This window comes from Artemia franciscana, chromosome 13, assembly GCF_032884065.1.
Source record: "Artemia franciscana chromosome 13, ASM3288406v1, whole genome shotgun sequence".
Lineage (NCBI taxonomy): Eukaryota > Metazoa > Arthropoda > Branchiopoda > Anostraca > Artemiidae > Artemia > Artemia franciscana.
Genome location: NC_088875.1, coordinates 48,367,485 through 48,393,871, shown reverse-complemented (window position 1 = coordinate 48,393,871; position 26,387 = coordinate 48,367,485). Strand labels below are relative to the sequence as shown.

The 26,387-nt window shown below is 33.8% G+C and overlaps 1 protein-coding gene across 5 annotated transcripts in view; it reads left to right on the top strand.

Moving 5' to 3' along the window:
* The window catches only part of LOC136035032 (uncharacterized), a 321,337-nt gene extending 305,468 nt beyond the window's left edge, over positions 1-15,869 (top strand). For all 5 annotated transcript variants that reach the window (XM_065716624.1, XM_065716625.1, XM_065716628.1 and 2 more), the window contains 2 exons: positions 3,557-3,811; positions 10,662-15,869. In XM_065716624.1, coding sequence (XP_065572696.1) covers positions 3,557-3,811; positions 10,662-10,750 — 344 coding nt within the window. In that variant the 3' untranslated portion in view covers positions 10,751-15,869. The remainder of the gene's footprint in view (positions 1-3,556; positions 3,812-10,661) is intronic.
* The last annotated feature ends 10,518 nt before the right edge of the window (positions 15,870-26,387 follow it).

Below are 26,387 nucleotides of genomic sequence, written 5' to 3'. Positions count from 1 at the left end.
CAGTACAATTATATAACCCCTTGACCCTGAAGATGAACTCGTTTTAAAGTCATCATTCCGTAATAGGGAAATAATTCTCGACCGATATCTGAAGTTTTAAAATTGATCTACTCTGTACAAAAATTGATTTGGAAATCAATAAAGAAATTGAATTACCTATATAAATTAATGATTTATGGGATGATATTTGCATATTTTATGGTATGGTAAAACTTTATCGCTCGTAATTCGCAAACCACTGCAAAGGCAATTTTGTTGAACAGATCTTTTTTCAAAGAAGTAAATCCTAGAGATTTTTTTTCGTTCTTGAAAAACTATACACAGTTCAAATAACTTATTAAAATCATTTCCGACAATGAATTTTTTTAAGTCAGGAGTAAGCAATTTTTTATGAAGTGATAGCAAATGTAACAAATATAAGTACATAATTGAAACAGAAAATATAAATAAATATAAAATGATAAATTAAAAAAAAACTTTTAAAGTGCTATGATTGCTATGTGCTATGTACGTGAATAACGGTTACTGCTATGCTATTAGTGCTATTAGTGCTATTAGTACACAAATAATGTTGTTGCGGCTAAGGTAGGAAATACTGGTTTCAAAACTTCGTTCGTAGCTGATTTCGTATTGAATTTATATGGATCATTTTGATGGACTTAGTCCTGAGGAACATGGCAAACGCTAGGGGAGAGCATAGAATCAATTGGGCAAGTAAATTTCTCCTAGACTTAGATCATGCTGATAATTTGAGTGTCCTAGACGAAAATGTTAGAAAAATGAATTATTTTTTAAGGTTACGAAAGCTCAGGGCGCAATAACACGCTTAAAAACTAATGTTAAGAAGAGTGAACCACTTAAACTGGGAGTAAGTTCAGTTAAAGAAGTGATGTCGGGCATCTAGAAAATCGATCAAGTAGATAGCTTCATTTACCTAGGCAGTATTATCAGTGAAGATGGTGGATGTAGCGAAGATGTTAAAAGTAGAATAGACCAGGCCTAGGTTTTTTACAGTTGAAAAAAGCTTGGAAGAATAGGAAGACAAACCTGCGAACTAAGATTAGAATATTAGAGGTAATAGTGATGACAGGGGTCAAGTATGGTTCTGAAATAAGAGTGCTCTGGATGACGGAGAATGGTTTGTTAGATGTTTTCCAGTCGATTTGTCCACGCATTGGTTTGTGTACCTGTCTGATTGGCCATGTTTCGAACCGTAGGTTCTACAAATAATTCGGTTCAAACCTGGTTTCTGGTCGTATAGTGAGCGAAAATTTGAGATGGCTAGGACATGTTTTGCGGATGAAGGATGACCAATTGCCAAAGATTGTCCTTTTTGGCCAACCATCTAGCGCCAAATGAAAAGCAGGTCCCTCTCCGAATGGGTTGGGAAGGTCTTGCAAGAAATGATTCAATGGAAATTGAAACTCCTCGGGAAGGTGTAAAAAGGGAGGCTTAAAATAGTTTGGCATGGAGGGGGAGTGTGTCTAGCTGTGTTGGGCTCAGACGGCTTGGTACTGTATTGAGTTCTTAGCAATATTAGTTGTAAATTAGGAGAATAAAAATAAATAAAAAAGAAAATAGATATAAAAAATACAATAAGATAAATAAATAAATAAAAGAATCGCTTAGTAGAGATGAGATAGGTTTAATTAAAAACTTTTGAAAGATAAAGAAAAATTAGATATGTAATGTAAAAGAGCAGGTTTGGAATAGAGCCAAATTAATGGAATGTGAAATTTTAGTTGCTTTCAGAAAAAAAAAGAGTATTCAAGTATGAAAAAGTTTTTGCTGTTCCATAGCCCTATTGCTTTTGTATCTTATTGATAAATATCTTTAAATATACATAAATATTTATGTTATTTAAAATGACTTCTAAAATGAGACTAGTTTAGTTTTGATTATTCTGTGTTGTAATCACTAAGAGGAGAGGAAATGAAATGAAAAAAAAGCTTCAGAAAAATAGCTTTGGCCTCCAGAATGCAGTTGTCTGTCACGCTGCTACTACTAACAACTCACCGCAGTACAAAGCCGCCTGAGGCCAACACTGTTAAGCAAACTTCTCCTCCTTCCCAATCTTTTTAAAATCTCTCCTTCACACCCTCTCAGGAAGATCCCATCTCCCTTAAATTTTTTTTTATGGCATCCTCCCCCGCAAACCACGGACGACCGGTTGGCTGACAGAGATGTATTAAAGGTTAACCAAAGTAGCCTGCATACAGGGATGTTTGTTTTATTATTTCTGTAATAATGACCTCAGATTGACTCTTAAAAATTTAGTAGTATCGATAAAATTTGCAAATAATTAAGTCAGGAAAATTTTCAAGAAATACTCTACTTGTGCATGTGATTATTTGAAGGCAGTTTCTTTTGAATTGCTGGAATCCATTCCTTAATTAATTCTTTTCGTTGGCTTTCATATTTTACCCATATCTGCTCGATACTGTAATCTCGGAGAAGATCAATTTTGGAACTCAACCTGTTATCCTTTTTTGGGGGGAAGGGGGTCAAACAATTTTCATTGTATACGCTGTGGTTTTCTTTTTTATGCCTGTCGTCTGGCATGCTTCGCTGTTTGTCCTATAATATTCCAAGTCAAATTAACTTTATAGCAGTGACGTCAATTGTGGGGCGCTTATTAATGGCTTCTATTATGTATAACTATTATGTATTTATGTATATTCTCAAAAACGGCTCCATATGTTCTCGGAAAAATTTGTATCTTAGGATATTCTCGCATAAAAAAACGATCTGGACAGGTCAGAAATCTGAGAAAATTCGTCAAGAGCATTAACTTGGGTTTTTACAAATGATGTCATGTAGTAAATTGCAATAACGTTATAAAATTACTGTGACATCATGTACATCATGACATCATATGATGTCATTCCTCTTATATAAGATAGCAGTGGCGTCTATTTTTTTTCGGGGATGTTTCATTGAATAATGCCTTTTGTGACATTTTTACTGAAAAATTGAAAAAACTTACAAATTTGTCCCTCCCCTAGATTGAATTGGCTCCGCCTTTTGATTATATTTGTTTCTCAATTTAGATTTAAATGTTTAAGAGGAAATACTTAATGCATTGGTGTATAACTATTGACGAAAACATTAACGATTCTTTTTTATTATTATTTGTGACGTTAGTATTATTATAGTTAGTGACGTGATAAGTTAAACTAAACTATGTAATACCTACCTTGAACTGAGCTGTAAAAACTTTAAGATAACTTTGGAGTAAAATTCTTATATTAGAAATCACTTCAATCCCTAAGATCGTTACTTCTCTTCTCTTCGTCTCTTTTTGTTTTTGTTTGTTCTTTCGTCGTCTCAACATTTTCTAGCTTCGTTCTCTAAGAGGGCATCTCAATTTTGTTTGTTGAAATAATTCTCAATTTAAGGGCCACACAAATATAAACAAAAATAATGATGAAGATTTTATCATTTTTATTTCTTAACATCGGATAAAATCGTCTTATTTGCAAAATTAAAACTTTTTTTCTCGCATTTTGAGGAAAACCAACATTTTCTTGTGGTTCTTACATTTTACATATTCTAGGTTTTACATGTCACAGTGGCTGGATTGATGAAAATGGAGAATATATTATTTTGACACCAACTCGCCGTTCTTCAAGAGGAAGTAAACGATTTTGTGTTGCAATGAATTCTCGAACCCCTCCCCCAATAACTCTTAGAGACGGAAGGATTCGACAAGAACCCACTAGAGTTAGTTGGACTCTGAGCTCGACCGCTTGCGTCCAGCCTGATCAAATTAGTGAATCAGTAGCAGCAGCATTCAATTCCACTATTATAAGTAATTTATTTTTACATATATTTTTTATTTTATGATTGGGATTATATTATTTCTTCAGAGAGACGATATGAATGAGGGGCATTTTATGATACTATTTTTCCAATTTTGCCAAAAGCCGGGGGATAGTTTTCCCCTTATGTGGTTTTCTTCCATGAGTAAATGTCTGATGCTCAATTTTATAATGACTAGAAAAGGTCCCCCTCCCTTTTATATCAGATTGGTCCGACGAACCGAGCTTACCAACTTTTCGCTTACTCGTGTTCCACTTTGGATGTGGCCTATAGACAAAGCGAGTAACTCTAAGTCGCAGTGCTAAACTACTTTGTGTGCATTGACATGAGTTGGAAAGGATGGAGGTGTGGGAAATTTCACTTGTTTTTCCGGGACTTCTCTAAGCGTAATTGATTATATTTTGGTGGATATTCCTCTTTGGCATCTTGTGTGGATTTCGAGGTGATGGCAGTGTAGGTTCAGATCACTTGCCTGTTAGGCTACTTTTGAGTTGGTTAGTTCTAAGAAACTAGCGACTAATAGTGATAGGAAGAAAAAACGCAGGGAAACTGGGGATTTAGGGATTAGAAAGGTACTGAAAGTAACAAGAGAGTATGAGAAAAATTTTCAGAGTATGATGACGAGTGAAGAAGTTCAGCAGGAATTAGAGAAATGTTTGGTTTTACTAGGTGATGGAAAAATAGAGGAGCCGTTAGTATTAGTAAATGATGTTGTATATAAGGTAGGTTCAAAGTTAAATTGCAGAGTTAAGAATGATATTAAGAATGGATTTTTTGATGACGATTGTGAAAGAAAACGCCAGGAAGTTTTAGAGGTACTGCGGAAAGCGAGGGATGGCATAGGTAGCAGGGAAAATCCTAGATTTTATATGGATTATTAGTTGATTCGGAATAAGGATAAGAAAATGTTGAAGATTAAGAAAAAAGAGCATGAAATTAGGACAGGAGAGCAACTGAAAAAAGATTATAGAGAAGGAGATATTAGGATCTTTTGGCGTATGGTTAAAAATTCTATAAGAGGAACAGAGGTTTGTGATGGTATTCTAGCAGTAGATTCTTTGCCTACGTATTTAGAGGAGAGAGAAAACGAAGTGATTAGGGACCAAGGAGGAACTAGTTTAAGCGTAGATAAGTTGATAGGCCAATGCAAGAATGTGATTATGATTTGGTTGCTCCCATCCAAGTAAGTGAAGTTTGGGAGACAATGAAAGGAATGAGAGGCGGGTCTGCTCCAGGTATAGATGGAATACCAACCGCACTTTGGAAGTGGGGACGGGTGTGGCTGCTGCCTGTTATAGCAGGGATGTTTTTCGGTATATTGAACAGTGCAGAATGGCCCTTGTCTTGGGCTACGTCTGTTCTAATGCCGTTATTTAAAAAAGGGGATAGATTAGACCATGGGAATTATAGAGTTATATGGTATACAGTTGGATAGAACAAAATAGAATTTTATCAGATTCGCAGGCAGGGTTCAGAAAAGGCTATAGCCCTATAGATCAGATATTTATTTTATTGGGGATGATTAGGAAACAGGTTAGAGAAAAGAGGGCGGGCTATTTGTTGCATTTTTGGATTTAAAAGGGGCGTTTGATGGAGTGGATAGAAGTTTAATGATAGAGTCGTTGTTAGCACTAGGGCTACCAAGCGCATTGTTAAGATTATAGCATCTATGTAGAATATAGTTAAGATTGTAGTACGAGTAGGCAAGGATTTCTCTAGGGTTACTCTCTAGGGTTACTCTAGGGTTACTAGGGTTACTAGGAGTAGACTTGGTGTTAAGCAGGGATGTACAATTTCCCCAAGGCTATTTTCATTGTATATTAATGATTTTGAAGAATATTTGATAGGCAGAGGCGCCCCAAAAATTCAGCTTTCAAGTGCAAGCGTTATGGCATTACTTTTTGCGGATGATATAGCATTAGTAGCGGAAAGTAAAGAACATTTACAACAACTGCTAGATCTAGCATCTTCTTATTTTAGGAATAAGAAACTAGTGTTAAACACAAAGAAGTCGGTGGTAATGGTTTTTAGGAAAAGTGGAGAACAGATAGATTCGCAGTGTCAGTTTACGTATGAAGGTAGGACACTAGACTACGTAGATGAATTTCAGTACTTAGGTTATAGGCTTTCGTCAGATGGGAAATGGGAAAAACATCTCAAGATAGTAGAAAGTAAGGGAAATAGACTACTGGGATTGTTAAGTAAAAGTAGTATCAAGGAAATTAGGGATGTAGGACTGCAAAAGTGTGTTTTTAATGCTAGGGTTAGATCGGCTTTGCATTACGGGGCGGAGCTTTAGGGGTTTAATAAGGGGTTGAATTTAGAGAGAATGCATTTGAGGTTTTTCAAGCGTATGTTAGTCCTTGATAATAAGTTTAATGGGTTAGTACTAAGAGGGGGAATAGGAATAAAGTGTATGAGACTGAGTAGGTTAATTAGTATGGTTAAATATTGGAAAAGGGTATCATCGATAGAAGATAATAGGCTAGTTAAACATGCATTTTTAATGATGCTTCAAGATAGGAGGAAGGATTCGTGGCCAAATCAGGTGAAGAATATATTAGACCGTGCAGGGCTAGGTAATTGCTGGAATGAGGGAAAGGGGATAGGAGAGATGATAGGGACTGTATCTAGGCTAGTTGCTACTAGGCTAGATTCTCAGGAAGTTCAGGTTTGGCAAGCTGAGAAGGCCACCTCGCCGTCCCTTGGGATTTATGCGGAAGTCAAGGAGAACTGGGGCGAAGAAATTTACCTAAAAATGGGATTGGCTCCGGATAATTTGAAATGGATAATGTATGTAAGGGGAAAATTTTATGCCTCTTGGAGAACGTAGGAAATATTTAGGGAGAAATAGATTGAGGGATGGTCCTTACAGTTGCCCATGTGTGGAGAGATGGATGAGTCTTGGCAACATTTTTATGGGATTGTAGGGAGTTGAGGGATTTGCACTTGGAAATATTTGGTAGGGAGGTAGGTGAGAAGTAGGTGTTACTTAACTATAAATAATATTGGAAAGTTCGTCCGGGTGGGTATGAGGTATCGTGATGTTTTCTTAAATAATTAGTTTAATGTCTTTTCAGTCTATGTTTGTTGCTGTATTCCTTTCATTTGTTTTGTGCATGTCACCATGGCCCAATTGGGCTTTTCGTGTGAATAAATCTATCTATCTATCTATCTATCATGGTTGGTACTTCTAATTTTTACAGCTTGGGAGGAGGGGGGTCTGGTTGCTATTCTCCGTTTATATCAATTTGTATCTCAGTTTGCAACAACGTTGCTTAAGCTGTATGAAAAGTATGAGAAATTTTGGGAAAATTCATATAAATCTTGAAAACTTGAGACTGACTATGACATGCGCCCCCTAGCGCTTATGCTTTGATGTGCGATGTGTTTTTCTTTACCTAATTGCTTAATTTTGTATAGATAGCGCTTTGCATATAAAGTGGACGATAAAAGTAAGCAGTGTAGTATTGATCTTCATTAGGGACAATTGATATTCCTGAGTTTCCAGGCCTATACGAAGAGGGGAAACTCAATGTTCGAAGAAAAGGAAGCCAGAGTCAACCACTTCATATTCCTGTTTTTATTCAATTTTCAAAAGAGTTTAAAAACAAATAAATCTGTCTACTTTCACTAATTTTGGGCTGGCTTCAAATTAACTTTGGCCTTTAATTGAAATCCTGATTTCTGCTTGCTAGCGACACACAGTTAGAGGCACTAGCATCTTTCACTCCCAATTCGAACCTAATTGAAGTTCAAATATTTCCCCTTTTTCAGTACACTGCTAGTGCTACTAATATCTATCTGCAGCACGTAGCCACTTGAAGCAAACACAGCGTAAAGCCGTGTCAGTTTCGTGTCAATATTGAGGTCGGTGGCGGCCACCCGCAAGTTTGAGCCTCAGTCACTAGAATTTTCTAGGCGTGGCATTATCCACTGCGCTGTCATAATAAGTTTGTATTATTTAGGACCTTTTGGTATGTAGTTAGGAAACTACGCTTAAATCTTGGTGGGTAGATGGGTGGAAATTCAGGACATCCCCCTTGATCAACCTCCCCCCCCCCAGTATCAAAATCTTGTTTTGTACAGTTTTGATATGATTTGCATTTTTTTTTTTCATTGGTATACCTTCTCCCCCCTACCCGAAATAAATCCTGGCATACTTAATTGGTCATGGTTCATGAACATTGAGTTTTAGTAATGTGCAAACTTGGTCCCAAGGACTGCTGAGTATGCGTGAATTAAAGTAGCTTGTCCTGCATATTCCGCTTTCTGGAATCACAAGAAATAAATAACACATAATAATAGATAATGTAAAACTAATAGATAATATATTAAATAACAGATAATATAATTAAAATAATATAAATAACAATTAATATTAACTGAAAATAAATAATGTAAAAATCAATTAATATTAACGGAAAAATAACCGAGAAAAAGATTATTTAATTTTAGGGCTGTAAGGACTAAGGCAAGAGAAATACCTTGCCTTTTCGTTGGAATTAGAATGGAAGGTCTAACTCAGTCGTATTAACTAAGCAAAGAATTTTGATACCAATAGTTACATCAAAAGAATCGCATTTTAACGCTGATTTTAAATATATAATTTTCATCAAGTTTAGTCTTACCCATCAAAAGTAACGAGCCTGAGAAAATTTGCCTTATTTTAGAAAATAGGAGGAAACAACCTTTAAAAGTCATAGAATCTTAACGAAAAATCACACCATCAGATTCAACGTATTAGAGAACCATACAGTAGAAGTTTCAAGCTCCTATCCACAGAAATGGGAAATTTTATATTTTTTGCCACAAGACAGATCACGGATGCGTGTTTATTTGTTTGTTTGTTGTTTTTGTTTTCCAGGGGTGATCGTATCGACCCAGTGGTCCTAGAATGTCGCAAGAGGGCTCATTCTAACAGAAATTAAAAGATCTAGTGCCCTTTTTAAATGACCAAGAAAATTTGAGGCCACCTAGGCCCCCTCTCACACTCATTGCTTTCCCAAAGTCATCGAATCAAAATTCTGCCATTTTATTCAGCATAGCCGAAAAACCTAATTACTATGTCTTTGGGGACGACTTTCTCCCCCACAGTCCCCGTGAGAGGGGCTGCAAGTTACAAACTTTGACCAGTGTTTACATATAGTAATGGTTATGAGGAAGTGTTCAGACATTTTCAGGGGATTTTTTGTGTTGGGGGTAGGGGTTGAGGGAAGGTGGTTATGTGGGGGAGCTTTCCATGGAGGAATTTTTCATGGTAGAAGAGAATTTCCATGAAGGAGGCGCAGGATTTTCTAGCATTAAAAAAAAAACAATGTAAAATGAATATGAAAAAGTTTTTTTCAAATTAAAATAAAGAGCAGCATTAAAACTTAAAACGAACAGAAATTATTGTGAATATGAGGGATTCACCTCCTTCTAATACCTCGCTCTTTACGCTAAAGTATTTTTAGTAATTTCAACTATTTCTTCTACGGCCTTTGTGATTCAGGGGTAATTCTTAAGGAATTGGGACAAAATTTAAGCTTTAGTGTAAAGAGTGATGTCTTGACGAGGGGCCGAACCCCCCCTCCCCTCATATACGTAATAATAACATACAAATATAGAAGTTCGTTACGTAAGTTACGTATATTTTTACTAATAAAAACGTACGTAAAAAAATAAGATTTCTAGTTGCCTTTTTAAGTAACCAAAAAATTGGAGGGTAACTAGGCCTCCTCCGCCGATCCTTTTTTCTCAAAATCGTCCGATCAAAACTATAAGAAAGCCATTTTGTCCAAAAAAAAATGAATATGCAAATTCCGGGTTAATTATTCATGTGCGGAGAGCCAAAATCAAAACATGCATTAATTCAAAAACGTTCAGAAATTAACTTAAAACGAACAGAAATTACTCCGTATACGAAAGTAGCTGTTCTCTCCTCAACGCCCCGCTCTTTACGCTAAAGTTTGAATCTTTCCCTCAACTCTACTTTTAAAACAGTAAAAAACTGATGATTAATTGGCGTAATTAAGATGAATCTCAATACCTCTTAAGATGCAGCTTAAATCAAGCCGGTTTTCATAGATTAATTCTAAATAATTTGTGTCAATTAATTTATTTAATTATCGATTTGTTCATCAATAAAGACGATTCACTTCACCATTTGAGTTTTTTGTAGATTAATGCAAAAATAGTTTTGATTAATTAGTTTTATTATTTTATCAATTAATGATTGATCCGTCAATAAAGATAAGTCACTACACCGTTTAAAAAGGGACTTTAATCAAGCCTGTTTTTGTAGATTAGTTGCAAAAAAACGTGATTTTTTAGAATATTAATGCTTAATTTGTCAATTAAGACAATTTACTATACCATTTTAGACTAGGATTAACGATACTGCTGGGAAAATATATATTATTAAGTTAGCTTATTTAGGAAATAAATTTTATTTTAATATTATAACTTCTTATTTTTAAAAATCAAAATTTTATTTTTAAATATTTCTTATTAAAAATAAATTTATTTTAATATTATAACTTCTTATTTTTAAAAATCAAAATTTTATTTTTTTAAATATTTCTTATTAAAAATAAATTTATTTTAATATTATAACTTCTTATTTTTAAAAATCACAATTTTATTTTTTAAAATATTTCTTATTAAAAATAAATTTATTTTAATATTATAACTTCTTATTTTTAAAAATCAAAATTTTATTTTTTAAAATATTTCTTATTAAAAATAAATTTATTTTAATATTATAACCTCTTATTTTTAAAAATAAAAATTTTATTTTTTTAAATATTTCTTATTAAAAATAAATTTATTTTTTAATATTATATCTTCTATTTCAGGTCAGTGCTACAGATCGAACTCCAGAGCCTTTCACCCGAGTTCATTATTACCTGTTTTAATTATATTAATAATTCCATTTCTAAGGTGATTGGAAGCCTAAATATGGAAATGAAGCAAGTTATCTGTGATATAATTATGGAGTATTTTTGTGGCAATATCTAGAAGAACATTTGTTTTGCTCTATCAAGACCTTATTTGGACTTATCTATGACCTGGAATGACATTGGAGATATTATTTGAAACTTTAGGTTAGATTTTGGCTTAAGAATCGAAGAACATTTCCTTCCTTTCTAAGTAAGAAATTCGTATGTGCAGAATCCTGATACAGAACCAAATGACTAGAAAGTTCTCTTATACTGTTCAGATGCACAGGGGGACTGATAATCCTGCTTCCCGTGATCGAGTCTGCTACGAACTGCAAACTTTTGACTACGGTCCTTTTCATTAATAGGATCTTTTATAAATTGGGTCACTGTCCATTCCTTATCGTATTAAGCAATGGCGTCTCTGGATAATTCTTGTTTTATGTATATTCTAACCATCTATATAGTTTTTTATGGTTAAAACATACCAGAAGTTAACGAAAAATAGGAAATCCTATATTGCGTATTTCTTCTATAGTAAAGCAACGTAAGTACGGTGAGTACGTACGTTAGTACGTTAGGAAACATAAGCAAGTTAGTAAAGCAACAGACATGTATGCAAGGGAGGGGCTGTATGCATGGCAAGGGGAAGGGGAGGGGTTCTTATGGTCTGTGCCACCTCTAAAATCTCATCGTAATATACCTTGTTCCGTGCTGTCCTATATTTGTTGTATATTCCATCAGTTTTTTTCTATTTTATTTCGAACTCTCCCCCCCCCTGAACGTTGCAGGCAATCCATTAGCCCTAGAAAAAATTCCTTTGTACTTGTATTTATGGTAATAGTAATTATTAAGTAAACGTGGGTAGCTCTTTAACTTTGGTCAAGTTCTTCAATATCTCCATCCGTTTGGTATAACGAATCCTCCAATATAACCCGAAGAATTTTATTTCTATTTTTGCAATTTCCCTGCGAAATTTGTTGTATAAAAATGCAAAATAAAATGTAAATTAAATGATATGCCCAGTGAAGGTTTGCCTTGCTGATGTGTTCTGCTCGGCATCTTGATTCCAAAAAAACCTGGCGCAAAGCTAGAATTCGGGAATCGCTTGATTTTACTAGAGACAAAAGAAGGCTAGTATATAAATGAATACTATATGTTTCAGATCTATATCCAGAATATGTTTTTTACCGAAAAACAAAAAAAATAAAATAAAGAAGTAAGTAGCAGAAAAACGATAGAAAGAAAAACAAACAAGGGTATCTTAGCTAAAAGTATTTTTCTTCCTTTACGCGACTTAAAATTGGTCTTTCACCGGGACGTACATACATATATATATATATATATATATATATATATATATATATATATATATATATATATATATATATATATATATATATATTTTAGTTTCTTATCTTTATTTCCTATTATGCGAGTTTTATCTTTATACTTTCATTATTTTTATCTAATCTTTGATCAGTTTAAGCCATGAAAAATTGTAGGTATACTTAATTTTTCAAAAAGGTTAATACGGTGACCAAAGTTAAAAAGCGCTATACCCACGACTAGTTTTTGGAACGACTCAGGCCAGGAGAATATTTTGAAATGTTTTTTGTTGTTATTTTTGAGTGTTTCATTGTTGATTTAAAAAAAAGCACCGAAGATTATATCTAGCTAACTAAGAAAGGCTTGTACCATCTCACTATCTGGACGTGATTGTTACAGGTTTTTAAGTAAAATGATATTTTTATTTTATATTTTTAGGAGCTAAAAGTGTGCTCTTGAATCACCTACGAATAATAGGAAGATTTTTTGGCAATATTTGGAGGTAGTCTTGGAACCGTACGATAATTTGGGGCACAGGCTCTCCCCATATATGTCCCACATATAATACAGTGTGCCGTATCTCAATAAAAAGGAAATCGTTAATCGTCAAGTTCACCGTTAAAGTATTCCAGTACCGTCAATTATAAAATTGCTACATCGCAATGAGAAAAAAAAAATCGGCAACTTATTGTAGAAAAGTTTCAAGTAAAAATAATACATAACAACTAAAATAAAATGGAAGAGTATCTATTGGTACTTCCGCAAATAGTAGACAAATTGTCAAAAAAAATATTCAATCGAAGAAATAGTGCAGAGGTAAATGAAATTTTAATTCAGAAAATGACTAAAATCTAATCTCAGCTATTCAATGATAGTAAAATCGTCGTGTCACATTCAAACACAAAAGCAGTAAAATTGTTAAAACACACCAATATAAGAATATGAGATTATTACAGCTTAACAATATGTTGTTTCAACATAATAATATGCTACAGTGGAACATAAGTAAATGAGTAAATAATGTCACTTATTATAATGTCAATAATGTCTTTTATTGAGAAAAGACTTTCCTAAATTTTCAATTTCTTTTCCATTGAGTTTTTTGCATTAAAATTTCTTTTCCGATTCCAGGACTTGTTATCTGGAAATTTTAAGTTTCCATGTTGAATAGTTTAGCTTCATCTTCAGTGGAAGGAAAAAATTTGAAAAACGCTGAAATTTGAGTTCAAAATTTAAACGTTAGATGTTCTGTTATTTTTATCAGCATTATCAATTTAGTTTATATAAAATAAATCCACCAGAAAAATAAGGTTAAACTTTACTCTAGAAAGCTGTATAATTAATGCGACGTTAAACACATGAAAAATAGCACCATTTATCGAGAAAAAAAATGTGCAGTATTTTTATATCTTATCAAATTTCTCGAAATTTTCTCTTCAATTGAAACACTTAACGCATTTTTTGATTTAGATGCATTCTTCTGGTCACAGGCTTTTCTAAAAAAATTCAAGTTGCTAGCTTGAATAGTTTAGATGCATATATAGGTGAAAATATTAAGAAAAACATTTTACTTGAGAGTCAAACATTCAAACAGAAAATTTTACGTTATGTATTTCAGCATCTTCAACTTGTTTTCTGCTTATAAAAAGTTGCTTTAAAGAAAGATAAGGTAAAGTGTAAGTTTGAGAGCCTGTTTCTTCTTATTCTGATAATAAACAAATGAAAAGTGGTGTCATCTATCGAAAAAATGTACTGTGTTTTATACCTTATCAATTTTTTAAACTTACCTCTTCCATTGAAATATTTTGTGTATTTTTCAGTTTAAAGGTATTTTTCCAGTTCTAGGACGATTCTCAGAAAATTCCAAGCTTCATAGTTAGAAGAGTCCAAAAATTCAAACCATAGATTGTCACTAAAATTTTACCTTTAACCTGTTTTTCATTACAGTTACATTAAGCAAATAAAAGCTAATGCCATCTATCTAGAAAGGGTGTTTATTCATATTGTAAATTAATTTTCAGTTATTTATAATCTTCGAGGTAGGCTATATGTAGGCTGTTTTACGTCACTAATTGAAGCTATGCAAAGCTAGAATAGTCGAGAAAAAAGACTCAGCTTTCTCAAATTGGTGATATTCCAATTTGATTTGATTGCCAATCATGTTAGTAACTTTTATGCTAAAACCCTCACGAAATTCGCAATTACTATTTTGTTTTCTGCTCATAGATTGCCATGTTACAAGATAAGTAGCTTACTACTCCTTCGATATTAATAAACAACCATAGCATCTCTAACCATCGTCAAAACAAATCTGAAAGTTATAACAGGATCGGGTGGACAAACTTTTAAAGTATTTTTCTGATTTGATTCAAGATTTAATCTAGAATATGCCAATCAACCAAAGTGCAAAAAAAATAATTATATTCCCCTCTTGTTCTATTTTACTTGTCCTAAATGATGGTGCGCAATGTATAATGCGCTCAGAACGTATAAAATTCAACATTAGTCTTTTTAATATTACTACATTGTGACCTACATAGTGACAAGTGCACAGTACACCAGGTACAGTCATAACGTTACGTCTAAAAAATTTTGGTTATTTTTAAAGTTCTTATTAAATTCTTATTATTAATATAGAATGCGCTCATAACTTATAAAATTCAACGTTAGTATTTTCAATTTTGCTACATATGACATACATAGTGATAAGTGCACAGTACACCAGGTACGGTCATAATGTCACGCTTAAAAAATTTTGGTTATTTTTAAAGTTCTTATTAAATTCTTATTATTAATGTATAATGCGCTCATAACGTATAAAATTCAACGTTAGTATTTTCAATTTTGCTACATATGACATACATAGTGATAAGTGCACAGTACACCAGGTACGGTCATAATGTCACGCTTAAAAAATTTTGGTTATTTTTAAATTTCTTATTAAATTCTTATTATTAATGTATAATGCGCTCATAACGTATAAAATTCAACATTAGTCATTTTAATGTTACTACATTGTAACCTACATAGTGACAAGTGCACAGTACACCAGGTACGGTCATAACGTTACGTTTAAAAAATTTTGGTTATTTTTAAAGTTCTTATTAAATTCTTCTTATTAATGTATAATGCGCTCATAACGTATAAAATTCAACGTTAGTCTTTTTAATGTTGCTACATTATGACCTACATAGTGACAAGTGCACAGTACACCAGGTACGGTCATAACGTTACGCTTAAAAAATTTTGGTTATTTTTGAAGTTCATTTTATATATCTCGTAATAGGACGTACTTTTATGTACAAATTATAATGCATAACTTGTTTGCTATTCCTTACTACTTATTGTAAATATCAGTGGAAAGCAAAGCTGACATCGATAGCCAGCTCGATGAAAATTGCCATCTATTTTTATCAATGATGGGCTTTTCTAGTCTTGGGCCTAAAATAGATGCGTTTTAAAACAAAAAACTATTGGGTTTTTATTCTTTAACAATTTTAATTTTGCGCGTTGCGTGAGCTTGCTTTAATGAAAATTCATTTTGATATTAGTCTGATTTTTAATTCGGACTTTTAAAAATCTTAACAAGAATTGGAGCATGAAAGTTACCAACCTTATTGGCACCAAAGCCAAACTGGAATGGTGCTAATTATTGAAGGTAATTTTAATTTTTGGTGTATGTTGCCGGAAATTAATTACCCGTAATTTTATTTTTTCATTTTGTGTTGTTTATATGGGATCAGATGGTTAGTTTTAATGCTATTACGGATATTTTCAATAAAGTTCTGGATTTTATATCTTTTGTTTTCATCTGCTATAGCCTACACTTAGTGCCTATATTTTTTGAATCGTGACTTTGGGTGACAAGCTTGAGAGGGTGGAAATGTAAACAAAAGCACAGGTATTTTTATCTCATTTTCTAAATTTTTTCTCTGAGAGGTTCCTTCCGATCCATATTTCAGAAAGAATCCCTTCCTTGTCCCTCCCTGTTTACAACTATGCTCATAGAGGATTGTATTTCCTAATCTCGTTTTCTTTCTCTCAATATTTAATTTTTCTTACTTTGCATAAAATTGCAACAGAGCAATGAAGAAAGAGATCTCTTTAATAATAAGCTTAATCCTTAAATTGACAAATATGTTAAGGAAATAAGAAACTACAAGCAATAAAGGTTTTTTAAATCAAATTATTCTTTATTAGAGATTTTCGACAGTTTTTAATGGTAAGATAGATAATTTCAATCATATTTTATTAGTTATATTAATTTTCAATTCGAAATGAGATTAAACCAATATTTAAATTACATTTAACATCAAAACAAAAATTTAGGTGCAAGATGACATCTATAAAGTAGGATCGATCGAGTATAGTAATAGCTAGGCTTTCTAGGGAGGGGGGATTCGTGGAATGATGGATAACACTAACTGTTTTTACCAAGTGTTGTTTATACAAGTTAATTTTTTCGCAAAGTATTGAAAATACAATAACATCTGTAAAATTATAGTGAAACCAAACTGCTTTGCATTCCACTTCTATTATCTTATATATACTGACCGAGATGCGTGACATGAGACACATGACAGACTGGGACATGTTTTACCCTGGTGAAACCAACAGTTCAGTGTAAGTAAAATGTAAAACAGCGCATGCTAATATAGAATTAATCGAAAATCTGAATTATTTTTTTTTTGGGGGGGGGGTCTGGAATAACACTAACGATTACAATAATTCATAAACTCATGCGTAATCAAACAATATAGAACTTTGCAAAACTAATGCTAACTACAGTAATAACTGTAAAACTAGATGAAGATCCTGTCATACCAGCCGCCAATAGATTAACTATTTAAGGTCTCAGTTTTAGTATGATGCTTAATGCTACACTAATAAAAAAATTTTGAAAATTTGGCTACCTTTAAAAAGCTTAGGCAATAATCTTTTGGGCGAAAATTTTCTTATTAAGATACTACCATGATTAACTTTGATTTGTCAAAGTTAACGTTGGTTTGAGATTTCTCAAGGACATTCGATTCCAAACGTATTACAATTCTTAAGTTAAGAGTTAAGCATAGAAATTCATTTCTATGAATTAAGCATTTAAGAGTTAAGCATAGAAAATCAACAAAAATAAAGCTATTCCTAAGAAGAACTGATAATTTTCTTGTAGTGCCCTGATCTTGCCACTTTAAAAGCTCATTCCAGTATGCCAATTAATGCTGTGTTTTTGCAAGTATTTCTTAAGAATTTTGGCTCAAAATTTTGTTCAATTTTGAGTTCTTAAGAACTCAAAAGCAACGGAGCTGTTTCTTGGTCAAAAAGATCATTAACAATTTCCGTTGGGAAGGGGGAGGGCCTTCTCCTGGTAAGGGGGAGATCTCATAAAAGGTATTTTGGGTCTTAACTCCAGTAGCCTATACTATTTGATGTTGTATTTATGCATGTATTTCTCAAAATTTTCGTCTACTCAAAAACAATAAAGTTGTTTAACTCAGGGTCCAGCTTCTTCACCCATAAGAATCCCCCAGAGAGCTCCCACCTGGAGAATTCTTGGCAGAGGATTCCTCTTTCAAGAAAATTCCTCTGCAAAATTTTCCGTCAGAAATCCCCCTCAAAAATCTCTCCTTTAGAATTCCCCCCGCTAAAAAAAAACTTCCTTTCTAGAAAGATCTGAAAAATTTTCCCAGATAATTTCCATCTGTAAAATTCACCTCAAATGTAAAATTGAAAAACCAAAGGGTAATTAATCAAACAATTCGTGGCAACGAACTGTAGTAAGGAGCGACCCGGCTCGATAGTAACCGAAACTCTAAAAAATGGAATTTTGATACCAATAGTTACATCAAAAGAATCGCATTTTAATGCTGATTTTAAATATATAAGTTGCATCAAGTTTAGTCTTAGCTATCCAAAGTCATCAGGATTAGTCTTACCCGAAATCTTAACGAAACCTTATTAATCTTAACGAAAATCACACCATCAGATTCAGCGTATCAGAGAACCTTATTATAGAAGTTTCAAGCTCCTATCTACAAAAATGTGGAATTTCATATTTTTTGCCAGAAGACAGATCACGGATGCGTGATAACTTGTTTTTTTGTTTTTTGGGTTTTTTCCCATTGGTGATCGTATCGACTCAATGGTCCTAGAATGTCGCGAGAGGGCTCATTCTAACGGAAATCAAAAGTTCTAGTGCCCTTTTTAAGTGACCGAAAAAACTGGTGGGCATCTAGGCCCCCTCCCAGCGCTCGTTTTTCCCCAAAGTCATCAGATCAAAATTCTGAGTCATGTCTTTGGGGATGACTTACTCCCCCTCAGTCCCCGTGGGAGGGGCTGCAAGTTACAAACTTTGACCTGTGTTTACATGTAGTAATGGCTATTGGGAAGTGTACAGACGTTTTCAGGGGGATTTTTTAGTTTGGAGGGGGGAGAAGTTGTTGGAGGGGGTTAGGTGGAAGGATCTTTCCATGGAAGAATTTTCATGGGGGAAGAGAATTTCAATGAAGGGAGCGCAGGATTTTCTAGCATTATTTAAAAAAAACAGTGAAAAAATAAATATGAAATGTTTTTTTCAACTGAAAGTGAGGAGTATCATTAAAACTTAAAACGAACGGAAATTATTACACATTTGAGGAGTTTACCTCCTCGTAAATACCATGCTCTTTACGCTAAAGTATTTTTAGTAATTTCAACTATTTATTCTAGGGTCTTTGTGATTCAGGGGTCATTCTTAAGGAATTGGGATAAAATTTAAGCTTTTTTTAATGAGCGAAGTATCGACGAAGGGGTAAACCCCCTCATATACGCAATAAAAAAAATACAAATATGGAATTTCGTTACGTAAGTTTATTTCTAAGTTATGTATATTTTTTACTAATGAAAACGTTCATAAGAAATCAAAAGTTTGACTTGCCTTTTTATGCAATCAAAAAACTAGAGGGCAACCAGGCCTACTCCCTCGCTCCTTTTTTTTCTCAAAATCTTCCGATTAAAACTATGAGAAAGCCATTTAACCAAAAAAAAATTAATATGCAAATTTCGTTTTAATTATTTATGTGCGGAGAGCCAAGATCAAAATATACATTAAATCCAGAAATTTAACAAAAAAAACAATTTTGTTTTTAACTAAAAGTAAGGAGCGACATTAAAACTTAAAACGAACAGAAATTACTCCGTATATGAAAAGGGCTTTTCCTCCTCAACGCCCCGCTCTTTACGCTAAAGTTTTTTACTATTTTAAAAAGTAGAGTTAAGGGAAAGAGTCAAACTTAAGCGTAAAGAGCGGGGCGTTGAGGAGGAAAGGCCCTTTGCATATACGGAGTAATTTCTGTTCGTTTTTAGTTTTAATGTCGCTCCTTAGTTTTAGTTTTAAAAAACTTGTTTTTATTTTATTTAAATACAAATAAAAGAACCAACGAAAGAGTGTAATTGTACATAATCTATTACGATGTAGGTTTAGTTGGTCATCATGGAGGCGGTGGACGCCAAATCCCTTAAAGACCGCGTTTCTAAATTGTCTAAAATGAGTAGGGGACATGTCATCAATGCCGCAAGACGCGTACAAGATGTGCCATTTAAACAAGTATAAAAGAAAACCGGACACGGAATTCCCTTTCTAGCGGGAATCTAAAAGTAAAGAAACGCTATGAATTGTTTTTTTAACGCTGATACGAAAAACCGAAAAAAAACCTCCGGTGCCAAAGAATTGTAAGATGTTACAGAAGGTGTAACCCCTGGTCATAGTTGTGGAGCAAAACATGCGACTTAGTCTGACGGGGTACAAACTTATATGTCCCATTGCATGTTTAGATATGCCTGAACCCGAGTAGACAGCCAGATTTAATCTTGCAATTGGCATAAACCATTTCATCCCTTGATAAAAATTAAAAATTTTTAGAAATTAAAAAAAATCATTTATTTAAAAATTATTTAGAGTGAACACTCCATTTTTGCATGAAAAAGAGTTGATGTCCTTCTGTTTATTTCCCGCTGCATTACTCGAATAAAAACTAACAAATTAAATTGAAATTAAATAAAAATTAAAGAAAAAAAATTGAAAGAAAAATAACAATCTGATATTGCAAAATCAGGATAGCTGCTGTTGCTTACCAGATATTTCTAAGAGATTTGGAATTTTGCTTGGTTTATCGAAGAGAGACTATATTGTTCTTTAAGTTTTGACCTTGTTTGATTTTAAAAGGTTAGTGTTCGAAGCTGGGTTTCTCTACTTTGACAAAATGCAGCAAATTTACAATATCAAAACACCGAAATAGAAAATCTCTGAACCATTTTTATTTCGAGAAACTAATGTAAACTCCCATTCTTAGACGATGTACAATGGTCTATAGGCACTGAAAAAAAAAATCTGTACGTCTAAAAAAAGGTTAGTTCTAGTAAGTCAGTGAAAACTGATGCGAGATAGGTAAGTCAGTTATTATTATTTCTCGCTTAGCAAAGCAAGTTGACATATAGCAAAGCTTATGTCGTCTTGCTTAGTTTTTATCGGGAGGGATTTTATCCCTGGTAAACTAATGTAAGGTCCAGATCTTACAATGTCGATACCTCTGAGTTTAAAACAAAAATCTTGCTTTATAAGACAAAAATTACCTCTAGAAGGTCGAAAAAAACTGATACGAAATTTAACGATCTATTAAAATTAACTAACTTAATAAACAAATTAACTAATAATTAATTAACTAAAACTGATACGAAAATTAAAATACCAAATTTATAAATTATTTATAATTCAAGGAAGCATTTTTGTATGTAACACAGTTCAGGTCTTCCTGTTTACTTTTCATAGTGTTACTTGGTAAAAATACATGAGGTTTTAAGATCCAAAATCCAAGGGAAAAAAATGGATGTGGCAATTTTTGCAGTTATCTCCTGGAAATCTAGAGGAGAAAAGAATTTTAATCTCAAGTTCTCAAAGAGGTAATTTAATCTTTTACATGAATCTGACACTACTTGATCCCTAAGAAGCTTACTTCCGGAGCTAGGACAGTTTCATCTTGTCACAATTAAATACTTTTTATTATGCGAGGAAAAGAAGATTTTTATTTTCTATGAAAAATACTGGAAATTTCTCGCAACTCCCCGGGAACTTCTTTCTCCGTTTTTCAAGACTTTCCAAGATCATATATATTTTATGATCTTTTAATTTTTCTGATCTATAGATTGCTGATCACGAGAAAAAAAAATAATTACAAAAGCAGCAGTGTAGCTCCGCAACACAGCAAAACATGCTTATATTTATTTGATAAATTGCTCAATTTTTTAGGACTACCCAACTCTCAGCGTGTCAACTGTAATAATGAAAAGGGTACTATGTCTTAGGTACCAAGTTCAACTTCAGAAGTGTACCTTTCTCTGGGCAAAACTGATTCCTCTTTTCAGCCTAAACTGCCAAACTGCCCCGTTACTGACGGTCAACATTTCTCCGGTAAGGCATACTCAAGAAAACTGGTCGAGTACTCTATGCTGAAAAACGCTGTCTTTTGCTTTTGCTGTAGGCATTGTTTTATTTCCAGTAGTCCTACACATGTGTGGCTACACTGCCACAGTTGCAGGAGGTTTAGTTGAAACCAGGGAAGAAACTTTATAAAAAGTTATCAAAACACGAAGAATCAGACTTCTATAAAGTTAATTACTCAATTGGATTGAGTATAAATCAATTTCAGCAGGGACTAGGACTTCCATAGCACCAGTTGGTGACAAGGATCGAAAAGAACCGATTGAGAAAATTGTGCATATGTCGCAATATTGGTTAAGGTGGTAGACGTTCTTACCTGTCAGGGATTAGCATTCAGAGAGCATGATGAAGAAGAAGATTCAGGAAACTGTGGAAGCTTTCTTGAAATCCCAGAACTCGTTTCATATGGGAATGATTTAATGAGAAAGCAATATGGGGCCTACACTAGTCCAGAGCATCAAAATGAAATCATCAAAGTAATCGCCCTAAGAAGATTGTCTTAGGGACGACAAAAAAAAATCAACTTTGAAATATTGGTCACTCTTAGCTGGTGAAAGCTGAGCCTTGCTGTGAGATTTGTTGATCTTAACGGGGACGTTTGTGAAGAGCCATTCTTTTGTGTTCACTTGGAAAAGCTTAATGCAATCAGCCTTGCCTCCGCCATTCAGGCTCTAATCAAGAGGCTAAATCTAGCATGGAAGAACCGTGTAGCCCGGTGTTATGACAGAGCCAGTGGCATGAGTGGAGCCTATAATGGAGTTCAAGCTTCGCTGAAGTAATTTGCACCACAAGCAAAGTAAAATCATTGTCGTACCCATTGCTTGAACCTGGTATTAGATCAGTTCATTACTGACTGTCCTAACGTCAGGGACTTTTTCTCAACTTGTCAGAACCTCTATGCATTCCTGAAAAGAAGCAGAACTGTTTGTCAAGGTTTAGTAAAAGTGTGGTGAAAAACTGTTAGAACTAGAGCGGCGCGTCGAAACAAGGTGGTCTTATTGGTATACGTCTCTATAGAAAATTGCATTTAGACTGAGAGCCATCATGGAGACTTTGCAGGTCGTATCAAGCTAAGGAACAGCAGACGACAGAAGATAAGCACACGGGTTGTTCGCTGCTTTAGACACAAAGTTTTTGCTAAATCTTGAGATGATGACTCTGATACTTGGTCTAATTTATCTCAAAACAACTAAAGTCTGATTCTTTCATATATTTGGAATTAAAAGCCCCGTTGAATTCTCTCAAGGAATAGGTGCAGCTACTGAGGTCAGATAACAACTGGGGAACGATTGTATCAGCTGTTAAGAAGAAGGGTCAGAGACTGGACATTAAAGTTCACCAAGACGCTCTGTTTCTTTGAACAAAAATTTAGCCACCTTTTACGTCGATTCCAGTGTTGGCTCCTGGAAAAGGAAGTATGCCAGGTACGACAGTACTTATGACCCATATATTGACTTTAAAATGGACATTCTCTACTTTGTTATTGACAAACTGGTCTCCGAACTGAACCGTCGTCTTGATCTAAACGACTCTCTATTGCAGTCACTTAAGGCCATCGTCTCAGATGGAGTATTCAGAAAGAGTACCAGTCTCAGAAAAGTGACGAGCTAACTTTGCTGTCACAATTAAGCTTTGCGAAGACATACCTTAAACGGCTTGGACCACAGACTATATCACCTTTTTGGTCACTTTTTTCGAAGAATCCGGAAGCATTCAGCTCAATTCTTAACGCATTTGACCTAATTTTATCGCTTCCTGAGTCAACTGCATTCAACGAAAGATTCTTTTCGTGCATGTAACGGGTGTAAACACATCTTTGACGTCTATGTCAGACAACTGCTAAGGAGATTCTGGTCATTGGTACCCAAACAGAAAAAGCGATGAATTTTAATGTTAATCACGCAATGGACTGATTGGCCACTTCACCTGGTGCTGAGATATTTTTGAAAATATCCAGCGAATAGGCAAGATGGCTCCCATTCTTTGTCATGGTGGCATAAAATATCAATTGGGTTTATACCAGCACTGCATGTTTTCTTTGGAGATGATCTGTGCTAATATCTTGCCTTTTCGATGCTTTTCAGCCAAGGTATATTTGGTAGTGAATTCTCTTCGAACAATATTCTGACTTGTAGCTGGCAGTCCCGAGCAAGGAAAGTTAGAGATAGCATAATCATCATTCTCCAATCAGCTTCAATGTCCTATCTGATCCCGAGCGACAGGAATGAGGCTTAGAAAAGTACCTTATATTTTTATGACTGACAGAGTTCACAGCCTGATTTTGGGATATTTTTAGCTGTCAAGTTTTAACTTTAAAGGCTGTAAACATTTTAAAGAGGATCAAAAATCCTCATATTCAACTTTTTTCTTCCAATAGGGAGCAGTCAATTTTTCCAAATTAGTGTGCAAGTTTGATAATAGACTGAAGAAAGTGCTGCTATTTAGGCTTGAATTTTGCTGCTAAATTCCACATTGACTGATCGAGTAGATGCTTGGATTCCTTCGTACTTTTAATGGATTTATTCAATTATTTGGAAAGGGTATGCAGTATTGATTTCTGGGATAGTTCCATTATCTTTTTTCTGCCGATTTGGCTACGATTGAGCATGAGCATATTTATTTGAAATATTTTACTAATGCAGACAAATTTGTTTTGTTGGACTAATCTTTATGACTCTCCTAAAAGCATGTATTTTCTCATGACAAATTCACCCGATTTCTATACATAAGGCAAAATAAGGGCAAGTTTTACACCATATGTTTTTTTTATTCTTTATTTTCTTATTGAACTAAATATAGTTCTTACTCTTACCTTAAAAACTTAAAGATAGCTAAATGAGAAACTGACAAATAAATTGGAAAAATGCTAAGCAAATATTTAAGACTAAAAAACGTAAAAAAAAAATTCATCGTGCAAAATAAAGCTGAAATAACGGGTAATTTGTTGAATGTCGGATTAATTATAGCTAAAAAGTAAACATTCCATTTCAACTGTGAAACAATCCTTAGAGCTATATCCTAATAATTGCTACTGTCACTATTGCTTCTCAGTCTGATCCCTCCCCCCTCCTACTCTAATTCCTGAGTAAGCTCTAGGCTATATAATAAACTTCGTTTTTTTGTTTGTTTTTTTAATGGTCGTTGACGATAAATAGGAAAAAAAACTGACAAAATTAGCCAATTTTTGTATATAGTGTAGAACTATCCGAGAACCAGCTATTGAAGTGCCTTATAGGCTAGGTTTTTTTTATCGCCTTATCCGTCTTTTTTCTGTATGTAATTAACTTTATTTCTTGTTTTTCTTTTGCCCTTTTTCTTTTGTATTTACTTCACTTAACCGCTGTTTTGTAAAGTTCACTTAACCGCTGTAAAGAGAACCAGGAGGGGAGTTGGGACATAGTTACAACGGTAGAAACTATCATATCTGGGCATAAAGTTGATTGGTGAATTGGAATGTTTGCCTTTCAGCTTGCAAATTAATCCAACATTTCGCATGTTTGTAACATGAGTACATGCAGAATGTTAGTTAGAAAGAAAACGGACACCAGAATAGTAGTTATGGGGAGAGGTAGAAGAATAGAATTTAGGCTAAAAGGTGGTAAAAAAAAATTCTCTAAGAAAGAATACAAGATTTCAAACACAAAATAAAACAAAGTTTAAGCCGCGAGAATTCCTGGCAAAGAGATCAATGACTTTAGTCTATTACGCATTATCGTATTTATATACGCATTACGCATATATCGTATTAGGAAATGCAAGTTCCTAGTCCTTAGAATATACTACAGGAGGAGTAGTGACTGGAATTTAGAATAATTTGACAAGGATATTCTATGCTCTAAAATCACTTTCAGAAGCTTAATTATCTGTCCTAGATTAACAACTTTCCAAGATATCAAAAGATCCAAAAGTGGTATTATACCAAGATTTTCAGATTTCTAATGGTCAATATTCAAAACCCAGCCTTCCTGCAATTATACATTGCTTTGATTTTATAATGGCTAAGTAATTTATACATTTTCACAGCAAACAGTTTTCCTTCTTGTACAAAAATTCTTTCGATTTTAGACATTCGAAAATATGTGTCAAACTAGCCCTCTCCTTTTCAATGCTCAAATTAAACTGAGAAAAAATAAACAAGTTGGAATAAAATTGTTTGTCACGGAAACATCCTATTACATTCAAGGCTATATCCAGGGGAGACTAGGAGAATTGCCCCCCGCCCACCCCAAATGTTTGTCCAACTCGTAGAAAACATAACGAAAATGACTATGAAAAATTTTGATGCATTTTTTCAAGTTTTTTGCGAACACCCCCCCCCCCATGAAATTTTTTCTGTAAACCTTCCCCCTTGAAAAAAAATCCTGGTTTACAGCCCTGATCACACTACATTAAATGGCTTAGTTCTATGATTATGATAAACTTGATAACATGAGAAAAACGGGCAGTATTTCAACGCGCTGTCTGGCATTTTGATGGGTACAAGAACATTCAGACAAAAATTGTAATGTAATGAAAGAAGTAAGTCGAGTAAAGCAAGGTGTATAAAATTAAAAAATTGAAGTAATTACAAAAAATAAGATGCCACATGAGTCTATACTTGAGCTTGAGCTTATCTGTACTTGAGCTTGGTTATTGAACACTGATATATTTGAAGCCTGCAAACTCCTTAACTGTAAGAAATTAAGCATTTTCAATGTACTTTGTTGAAAGTAAATAACTAAAACAAAGACTGGAAAAATCACATAAAACATTTCTAGTGCTAGACACTTTTGGGCAATATTCTAAGTGTTTGATATAATTAAGCGATGTTAATATTTTGAAATTGATTTTGAAAACCAAAAACC